The sequence below is a fragment of the Triticum urartu genome, chromosome 3A, assembly GCF_056163025.1.
Source record: "Triticum urartu cultivar PI428250 chromosome 3A, HENAU_Tu73, whole genome shotgun sequence".
Classification (NCBI taxonomy): Eukaryota; Viridiplantae; Streptophyta; class Magnoliopsida; order Poales; family Poaceae; genus Triticum; species Triticum urartu.
Genome location: NC_141875.1, coordinates 532,816,157 through 532,826,212, shown reverse-complemented (window position 1 = coordinate 532,826,212; position 10,056 = coordinate 532,816,157). Strand labels below are relative to the sequence as shown.

Here is a 10,056-nt window from a genome sequence, read left to right as displayed (position 1 = left end):
TAACGTGCATGATTTGAATGGAACTAATCCGGACTGACGTTGTTTTCAGCAGAATTGTCATGATGTTATTTTTGTGCAGAAATAAAAGTCCTTGGAATGACCTGAAAAATCAACGGAGAATTATTTTCGAATATATAAAAATACTGGAAGAAAGATCCACATCAGGGGGCCCACACCCTATCCACGAGGGTGGGGGCGCGCCCTACCCCCTGGGCGCGCCCCCTGCCTCGTGGGCCCCCTAATGCTCCACCGACGTCAACCCTAACTCCATATATTCACTTTCGGGGAGAAAAAAACCAGAGAGAAGGATTCAGCACGTTTTACGATACGGAGCCGCCGCCAAGCCCTAAACTCTCTCGGGAGGGCTGATCTGGAGTCCGTTCAGGGCTCCGGAGAGGGGAATCCGTTGCCGTCGTCATCATCAACCTTCCTCCATCACCAACTTCATGATGCTCACCGCCGTGCGTGAGTAATTCCATCGTAGGCTTGCTAGACGGTGATGGGTTGGATGAGATTTATCATGTAATCGAGTTAGTTTTGTTAGGGTTTGATTCCTAGTATCCACTATATTCTGAGATTGATGTTGCTATGACTTTGCTATACTTAATGCTTGTCACTAGGGCTCGAGTGCCATGATTTCAGATATGAACCTATTATGTTTTCATCAATATATGAGAGTTCTTGATCCTATCTTGAAGTCTATAGTCACCTATTATGTGTTATGATCCGTTAACCCCGAAGTGACAATAATCAGGATACTTACCGGTAATGACCGTAGTTTGAGGAGTTCATGTATTCACTATGTGTTAATGCTTTGGTCCGGCACTTTATTAAAAGGAGGCCTTAATATCCCTTAGTTTTCAATAGGACCGCGATGCCACGGGAGGGTAGGACAAAAGATGTCATGCAAGTTTTTTTCCATAAGCACGTATGACTTTATTCGGAATACATGCCTACATTACATTGATGAACTGGAGCTAGTTCTGTGTAACCCTAGGTTATGACTGTTACATGATCGATCGCATCCGGCATAATTTTTCATCACCGATCCAATGCCTACGAGCTTTTCCTGTATTGTTCTTCGCTTATTTACTTTTTCGTTGCTACTGTTACAATCACTACAAAACCCAAAAAAATTACTTTTGCTATTGTTACCTTTTGCCACCATTACCACTACTATCATATTACTTTGCTACTAAATACCTTGCTGCAGATATTAAGTTTTCAGGTGTGGTTGAATTGACAACTCAGCTACTAATGCTTGAGAATATTCTTTGTCTCTCCTTGCGTCGAATCAATAAATTTGGATTGAATATTCTACCCTCGAAAACGGTTGCGATCCTCTATCTCTACTCCTAATGGAGTAGTTGGTAGTCTCCGCCGGTCAATTTTCATCCCACCATTTTCGTCCGGTTTTTTTCATAGATTAACCTTGATAGATTTTTTTCGGTCCACCAACTCCCCTCCGTTGGTTTTACGGTCGCGACAGATCCGGTGGACTCCCTCTGTCCATCCCTCACTAGCCCCTACCTCGTCTCCCGTCTCCAGGGGCAGCCGTCTGCATCTCGTTCCCCTCTCCCTCCGACATGGCCGCCCCCATCCACCGCCCACCCCCGCCGCCGCTGCCCTCACCCTCTCCCTGCCCAGGCCCCACATCAAGCAGCGGCCATGGCGTTCCCGGCCGCCGTGGTGCGTGATTCCCACCTCTACCTCTGCCTCGCCGTGGATGGGAAGGAGATCGGAATCCTCCATGGACGGACGCACTGATGGGGGTCTCGTCTGACGACGGAGGCGGACCACCAGGAGGAGTTGCCGTGAGACGACACCGACGGTCGGCTCCTTCTCCACAACAACACAACACCGACCGTGGGGACTCCCGTTCTTCCACCCTGATGGCCTCTCCTCCGGCGCCCCTGTTCTTCTTCCACTCCAGCACGATGGTAAGCCACCGGTTCCCTCCTCTACTCCACTCTACTTGCAATATCTTTCAAGTTTCTATATCACCTAAAAAAGGCCGGTCTGAACCAGAGAAACACGTTTCAGTTCTGTAGGCTTTCAGTTTTTATAGCTTCTCAACAAGTGCTAAATTAGCCCTGCTCTTGTCTATACCAGCTATTCCTACAAGGGTTCTTGACTTCTTGTATGTGCGAAATTTTGTGAAAAAAAACTGTTCTTGACACATCAATGTGTTTGCAGCTATTTACTTGATGAGACAAGGATGCGAAAGTGTTTGCAACTTGTCATGACATCAAAGCCTCTGTTGTACATGTGTCAAGGATGAGATTCACATGATAATTTGTTTTGTTTGGGCCTTATGCTGTACTGTATACAACTGAATTACTTTTTGTGTTTTATGATTTAGTCAGTAGCCAATCAATGTCAGTGATAATATGTATCTTGTGATTCTTTCTTCGTGTGCCGGTCATGGTTCCCAGATGCGGTTTAGATTTGTGATTCCCTGACGAGGTTCCCTCACACACGCAGGTGCACGACAGAGCCGGCTGCGTGTGGTGCGTGCGGGGGGATTCTTCTTCCACTCTGGCAATCTGGTAAGCCACTGGTTCCCTACCTGCTCTACTCTGCTCCACTGTTCTTGTACAAGTTTCAGTTTTTCAATGATTTTTTATAACCTAAAAAAGTCAGCTCTGAACAAATGCGACGTGAGACTCACACTCAAATTTTCTGTGTTTTATTTATGATTTAGAGAGCAGCCAAGCAAGGTTATTGAGATATGTATCTTGCGATTCTTTGTGTGCCGGTTACATCTGCGGGTACGGCTGCACGAGTTCATGTCTGTCATTCACACATGCAAATTGTGATGCCTGCTGCTTGCGACAGTTTCGCCCCTGTTCTTCTTCTACTCCGGCAAGATGGTAAGCCACCGGTTCCCTCCTCTGCCTTGCTCTGCTCTACTATACTTGCAATGCCTTTTCTTATTTCTATCACCTAAAAAAGGCATCAGAGAAACATGTTTCAGTTTTATAGGCCCTCAAGTGCTAAATTAGCTCTGATCTTGTCCATATCAGTGATTCCTACAAGATTCTTGTATGTGCCATATTTTGTAAAAAACTCTTCTTCACGGATCAGATTGTTTGCAGCTATTTACTTGACGATAGAATGATGAGATTCGCATCAAAGTGTTTGCAACTTTTGATGTGTCAAGGGTTCTTGACACATCAAGGCCTCTGCTGTACATATGTCAAGGATGAGATTCACATGATGATTTGTTTTTCCTTATGCTGTATATAACTGTTTTTTTGCGTGTGTTATGATTTAGTCAGTAGCCAATTAATGTTAGTGATATATGTATCTTGTGATTCTTCGTGTGGCGATCATGGTTCGCTGATGCGGTTTCGATTTGTGATTCCCTGGCGAGGTTTCCTCACACATGCAGGTCCACGACAGAGCCGGCTACATGTTGTGTGTGTGTGCGCGCGCGGGGGGGGGGGGGGGGGTTCTCCTTCCACTCCGGTAATCTGGTAAGCCACCGGTTCCCTCCCTGGTCTACTCTGCTCCACTATTCTAATGGGTTGATTTTAGTGCTGACAAATAACTTATATTCCTGTATGCCTTCTATTTTCTCCTTAAAACTTATATTCCTGGTAGATCCACTGATAGTCAAAAAGGAGGATTATGATAATTGAGCAGACTGTTTCTTCTCAATTATTTGCTAATTTTGTTTTTGTTTTGACAAATAACTTTCTTACATTTACTGTGGTAAATATTCACATTGGTATATTGCAAAATGTCATGGTAAAGGAAAAAGTCCCTCCCTGATGAATCATTTCAGAGTTATCTAATTACTTATACAATGGACTTCTTTTCAGGATTCAAACTTGGTTCTGAAAAGCACACCACAGAGGTCACCGTGAAGAAGTCTGGAAGCCTGCTTATAAATTCTGGGATACAAGGATACTCCCTGCTAAAGATAACTCAGGTGTTTCTTTCACTAACTTGTCTTGGTCCTTTTGCCACCATTCCCAAAGAAACGGACCTTGTAGTTCCTGCTAAATTCTGGACTCTGCATATTTCTCCAACTCTGCTTGAGCTCTAATATGATAGGGATTTATAGGAGATTATTAAGTACGAAGGCATCTGTAGCCTTACCAGAAGTTTTTCCATGGTTGATGGGATATGAGACGGTCCTTGTAGAAGACCATTGAAATAAGAATGGGCATGCTACAGCTATGTCAATATGTCATGTATTCATTCTTTTTGGGATCGAATGCAACATGTCAGCAGGCAGGAACTTTGTTAGATGTAGTGTCACATAAGCAAAATTATTTAATTAGTTTTAGCTGAAGCGAAACTGTTTTACTTTAGTATTACGGAAATAGGCTTCAGGTGCAAGTAATAAATACTGAATTCTCATCACTATCTATCTCAGTCTGGATTTGAAGGATTCATGAGGGATCGCTACACTCTTCTTCCTGAAACAAGAGAAAGAATTGTAGCTACAGAAGTAACTGCTTGGTGGAGGTTTGGGCACTCTTCCCCATCTGCCTGAAATGTTCTCTTTTTGCACAATGCTGATGGTCATTCAACCCTTTTATTTATTGTCCATAGTAATTCTTCAATTCAAGGCGACAAATCAAGTGTCAGTATTACTATGATATTTTTAAGTTGGACTGTCGCTTGTTTGTCCAGTGGAGTAGCACTTCTATTGCTGTTGGTCTTGGACAAGCATAGTTCTTTTACACATACTGTTGCCAGTATCTTTTGGGTTTTCAAGCTAATATGAGCCATGTTACAAGTTATGTAGAGGAGCTCATGACAAATTATTAGCTTTTAAATTGCATGTCTACTCCAATACATGTCAAAGTACTACCTTTTATATGCGCACAGTGTATATTCCGCAGGCTGCACACATCTTAGAAACTTTTCGGTGCTTGCTTACTACTCGCTCTGTCCCAAAATAAGTGTCTCAACTTTGTACTAACTTTAATATAAAGTTATATTAGAGTTGAGACACTTATTTTGGGACGGAGGGAATACAACTTTGTCTAAAAGCTTCCTTCCCTGTACTTTTGGCATAGCTTAGATTTTTGTTGTCACCTCTCTTGGGCATTAGGGCATGTCCTACAGCTCAAAGCATTTTTGATCTGATCCTAATCCGCTGTGTTTTGGGCTTATGGATTTCTTAAAATTCGTTTACTTAAGAATACAGTTTCCGGTGTTTACTGAATATAATGTGCTTTCTTTTGCATACTTTTGGTAGTTTTTCCGAACGATTGATCACATAGATGGTTCTGGATGGCCAGATATATCCACTTAATACACTGTGCTAATAGTTTTGCCTTATAGCACACTATCTATGCTAATAGTTTCGCCTTATAGTGCACTACCTGTGCTTAAATAGTTTTGTAGACATTTGAAGCCTCTTGGCTGAAAAAGTTCAATCTACTAGGTGCATGATGAAGGATATGAAAGTTGTAGCAAAAGGACTTGCTGATGCTTCCAATGATTTAAGCTAATACTATAAAGCATTGCATCTAATACATATTCTTTATAAATAAATAAGATTTGGTATTTGGTTTAAGTCCAAAGTTTGCTTGAAAGAAGTTTTGGAAGCTGATTTTTTTCTGTCATGTCTACTAGGAACAAAAAGGAAATGCCTACATGTCAAATCCTCATATGCAACACGGATGTCTTGTATTTATGGGATTGTTCTCATGTGATAGTTTTTCCTATGTAATATGAACTTATATAAAGGCACAAGATTGCTCTTCATTTTTTGCAGACCCAATAGAGGTGCATAGAGAAGAGACTTGATTAGTCTACACTATGTCTTGTTGATTGCAAATACCACTTTGACTCATCTCATCCCCTCGATTCATGCTCGTTTTCTTTATTTTGGTTGTTGATCCATATATTGGATGCCCTCAGACGTAGCACAATGTCAATGCTGACATATGAGTTTTTTCTCTTAGCAGATGAGAGGCTGGAATGTTCCATCCAAATAGTTTAATCAGAAACTGCACTGGCAAAGGTGAGTGAGCACTAATCCATCATTATATGCCTGCTGATATGAGTTGCTCAAATGATTAAAATTGTGTTTGCGCTCCAGGTCTAGAGGATGTAGAGGAGCTCCAGTTTGATCCTAAGGATGGCATTGCTTTTTTTCTTCTTATGCTCCAGTTTGCAGCAGCATCTCCGACACCCTCTCGACGAATTGCAGGTAGATTGTAGCTGAGGATGCGGCGATGACCACCGAGGTATGCCCTTCTCTCCTTGACCTTCATGCTGGCTTCAACAAGGCCGAAAGATCTTCAGTCTTTTACAAGGTCAACCCCGCCTTCCTTGCAATCAATCTGCTGGCGACAGTAGAAATTAACAGTCCTTTGTATGTGTTTCTACATGGTGGATATACGTGCATGACCGGAGTGCATGCTCGGTGGCAGAAGCATCAGGGTGCTCCACGCTCAACATCTTCTCAGCATAGCTGCTCGATCAGTAGTTTTGATTGATCTATTTGATAATTTAAGCCATCCAGTTGATGTTCTTGGTTCGCTCATGCTCTTTTCTTATGTTGTTGTTTAATCACTATTGGCTTGGATATTCTCTATAGCATCTCAACAATTCACTGCAACTGGCCAGGTTATTCTGTATATTTGATACTGTACGAGAGTAGCAGTCGGACTCAAAAAATCACAACATTCTGCAGGTACAGCAACCACTTGACGCCGAGCCTTGATCTCATGTTATATGAGTAGGTTATAAATTTTTAGTAACTAAATTCACATTAGTTTTTGAAGCACAAATTGATGTCTGTAAGTTATTTAGGATAACATTTTGCTCCATTTGGTAGATATATAACAAGACAATATAGAGGGATGTAGAGAGCTATTTTTTTGTTGAAATAAATAGTGGAAACGGTTGGCTTTAATCAGATATGTTTGCTGAAATCCATTTGGATATTTTTTCTCTTTTCTTAGCTTGGTCGCACATGGATCAGCTTAGTGTGTCTACCTTTTTCACTAAAGTGTGGATATTTATGTATAGAGTAAAACGTGTCCATGCTATTTATTTTCCATAGTCATTGTTGCCTATACCATATTTAAATTGTTGTCTTTATTGTCCTTATCTGATGATAGCCCATTGGGAAATGAAAGAAAGTGGGTTAAATACTTTGTTTCTTTATTTTAGGTCCAAATTTACATTGATCGTTTAGTGGTTCATCGAAATTCTTCTGCCTATGACTTTGAAATTGGCCAGTAAAAGCCAACATCCACCCTCTTCACAGCCGCAGTCAGGGATTCGTTCATTTTAGTGTGAGTAAGGATGGGAACATTGATCTATATATGGTAATATTTCATGCTGATTTCATTTCTCATTTCATTGATCATCCGTGTTACTCCTTTGACAAATGATATTTATAGTACTTCTGGATGACAAAGACTTTGAGTTCTGTGTGAAGCTCCAAAAGGAATACCTATAAGACTCCTTCATCAACTTAGTAAGATTGCATATGCCCTTTGCGTTGCACAGGTCCAACGCCTCGCTCCTCTACTCATAGTGAAAAAAACTTAGGTACTCTGAAATTTATCTTTTCTTCCCCTCATGCTTTGTTAGGTTAGATCAATAGTTTTATCTTATTGGACCTGTGCATTTTGAGAGTCCGAAATGGGAACATTAAATTTACTTGGACCCTATCTTATTCTCATATCTGTAACTAGCTTTGCTTGTCATTTAGAAGGGATGACCTAAGGAGTAGAGAGATTCGAGGCAATCAAAATCCTGCATATGTATGTTTACATGCGTTTGATAATCCTATGCCAGGGCCACATATATAGGGACATTCAAAATTCTACACCAGGTTTACGTATATAGGGACATATTCAGCTGAGGTTCACGTATATACAAACCTGAAACTGTATGCTTCAAACCGGATGTGGCAGTAATCCACTCATCATGCAAAACAAAACAAAAATCTGTTACCTAGCATGTATTTGTTTGTACAGATGATGCAATGTACTACATTTTGTTTGCATAATACATCACCTAGCATGTATTTTTTATAATCGAGCACCGCGACGAATCTGTTATTTACCTTAGGAGGGTAAGAAAAAACACAATCAATGACATTATACATAATTCTAGACATTGTTTTAGAGTATGTTCTGAAGTATATTTTTCTTCCAGTAAATGTTGGAAATGTCTATGTACTTTTTTCTCCCAATATGTTATGGTCATCTTCCTGCTATGCATATAAATTTCATGGCCAGCTTACCAGCTGGTGGTTGGCGATCCTTTCTATCTTCTTCCTCGCCGGCTCGATAAATCTCTTGGTTTCCTTCTCCTACCACTATTCCTCCCTTGTGCTCTGTAACTCGGCCATTGATGTGGCTGTTAGTAATAAGACGGTAATATTTGTTTTATAGAAATACTTGTTTTTTTGCGGGTGTTTAGAAATACTTGTTAGTTGCACAGGTGTACCCTGCAAGGAATAATTTTACAATGGAAATGCATATCTGTTGAATTGATGACTAAACAAGTTTGCGGGCACATCTCTGAAAATACAAGCAAATACAGACATAGATTTAAGGGTTCTCATTCATTTAAATCTCAATGTTGAGAGAAGCCGATCTCTGGATATGAGTATTTTCTTCCCTGTTTGCGTGATTGTTTAATTGAATGGATAACTGTGTCTCCTGAATATTGTCCCATATAATTGTTTTAAATCTACCGAATTAGTTCTCTAAATCAGTTGATATTTTGCAAAGCTTCAAGCTTTAGTTTTTGCACTTAATGACATCAATTGTTTGTGCAGATTCAAGATTTATTTCTGTACTGGATGATAGCAGTGATTAGTGATTACTGTCACATGCTGCTGTTGTCATCCATATCTCCTCAGGTGCCTTAGGTTTGTGATGCGAAAGTTGTTCTACATATGTAAATTGCTCTGTTCTTCTTTCGCCAATACATTAATAAGCCCGCGATACACTTTGCTTCTTTTTTTATCTAATGTCTATTTGTAGACTAAGTGTTTTATTTATGATAGTGGATTTCTGGCGTACATGTGAATATCTCATGTATATACAATCAGTACACTCACCTGAACGAGAATGTTAGCAAGCAGAGCGGGGTTGCGTCTTGTCCTTCTAGCGTCGAAGGTCCGGTGCACCCATGGGTGTGCCTTTGCTGGTTTCTGACTGTCACAAAGAAGTCAGAGCTGTGGGCGGCGAGGCCACTGCGGCAACGATGACTATGAGAACAGTTTTCAGCAAGCGGTGCTCCCCGAATGTTGCGTTGAACTACGTCATTGCGTGGCTTGCAATCTTCTCCTATGAAGCCCGTATGCAAAATTGAAACTGTCATGTCCTCGATGTTGTGCTCGACTATTCATTGTTGCTTTGTGGCTCCGTGCTTCCTCTCCACAGTTATATCGTTTTTTGTGATGTAATCTTATTAGTGGTTGGGTCATCCATGGAGCCCCTTCTGAAGTTTGTAGTCTAGGTTAGATACATCCGTATGTAGACAAATTGAAGACAAATAATATGGAAAGGAGGGAGTATATTATTTGACTCAAGCACTCACAACCAACGCACTACACTCATGCACGTGAAATACAATTGTATTTTGATCAATATCCCTGTGTAAGTTTGTTGTTTGGAGGCAATCACGTATGAATTGAAGAGAGGTGAATACTTGATCTTCATGAGATCTTGTTCTCTAAAAAAAATGATATATTTGATTTTTTCTTCCCATTGCATTGGGTGTTTTAGAGTTTTCTACTGACACCAGGTTCATGGCATTGTAAAAGAAATATTGATTTAAGATAAACCAAACTTTTTCTATTTACAATCAACTTATTATTGAAGGTTGCATCAATGATGTTATTATTGCTAAAATTAAGATGTGCATTACAAGTCTAAGCCATTGTAAGCTTTGTGTACCTTGTACTATTTAATCATGGATGGTATATATTTGGTGGCGAGCGATACGGCTGGTTAAAGACACGAAGATTGCCGAGAAGGAAAGTGGAATAGAGTTTCTATTTGTCACTGTATGATGGAGAACAGATGCCACCATGCTTATAATATTTATTGTTATTAT

At 40.5% G+C, this 10,056-nt stretch overlaps 1 protein-coding gene across 20 annotated transcripts; it reads left to right on the top strand.

Annotated features, from left to right (window-relative positions):
- Nucleotides 1-1,499: 1,499 nt before the first annotated feature.
- Nucleotides 1,500-9,820, top strand: LOC125544862 (uricase-2 isozyme 1-like). 20 transcript variants are annotated; one of them, XM_087547610.1, is made up of 10 exons: nucleotides 1,501-1,940; nucleotides 2,485-2,549; nucleotides 2,705-2,873; nucleotides 3,828-3,937; nucleotides 4,388-4,479; nucleotides 5,931-5,989; nucleotides 6,068-6,664; nucleotides 7,147-7,271; nucleotides 8,771-8,854; nucleotides 9,002-9,820. In XM_087547610.1, exons 3-6 carry the CDS (start codon nucleotides 2,732-2,734, stop codon nucleotides 5,935-5,937), a joined length of 351 nt encoding a protein of 116 aa, XP_087403736.1. In that variant the 5' UTR covers nucleotides 1,501-1,940; nucleotides 2,485-2,549; nucleotides 2,705-2,731; the 3' UTR covers nucleotides 5,938-5,989; nucleotides 6,068-6,664; nucleotides 7,147-7,271; nucleotides 8,771-8,854; nucleotides 9,002-9,820. The 20 variants fall into 20 exon arrangements, 19 of the variants coding, with proteins under 19 accessions (XP_087403717.1, XP_087403736.1, XP_087403735.1 ...); XM_087547609.1 differs by having other exon boundaries at nucleotides 8,771-8,863; XM_087547608.1 differs by having other exon boundaries at nucleotides 7,147-7,304.
- The last annotated feature ends 236 nt before the right edge of the window (nucleotides 9,821-10,056 follow it).

Excerpts from the sequence above, each read along its gene's own strand:
- LOC125544862 (XM_087547591.1), top strand. The coding sequence starts at position 2,732 with ATGTATCTTGCGATTCTTTGTGTGCCGGTTACATCTGCGGGTACGGCT. Across the intron at positions 2,874-3,827 it reads TCTTCTACTCCGGCAAGATG|GATTCAAACTTGGTTCTGAA; the intron begins GTAAGCCACCGG and ends ACTTCTTTTCAG. Across the intron at positions 3,938-4,387 it reads CCCTGCTAAAGATAACTCAG|TCTGGATTTGAAGGATTCAT; the intron begins GTGTTTCTTTCA and ends TATCTATCTCAG.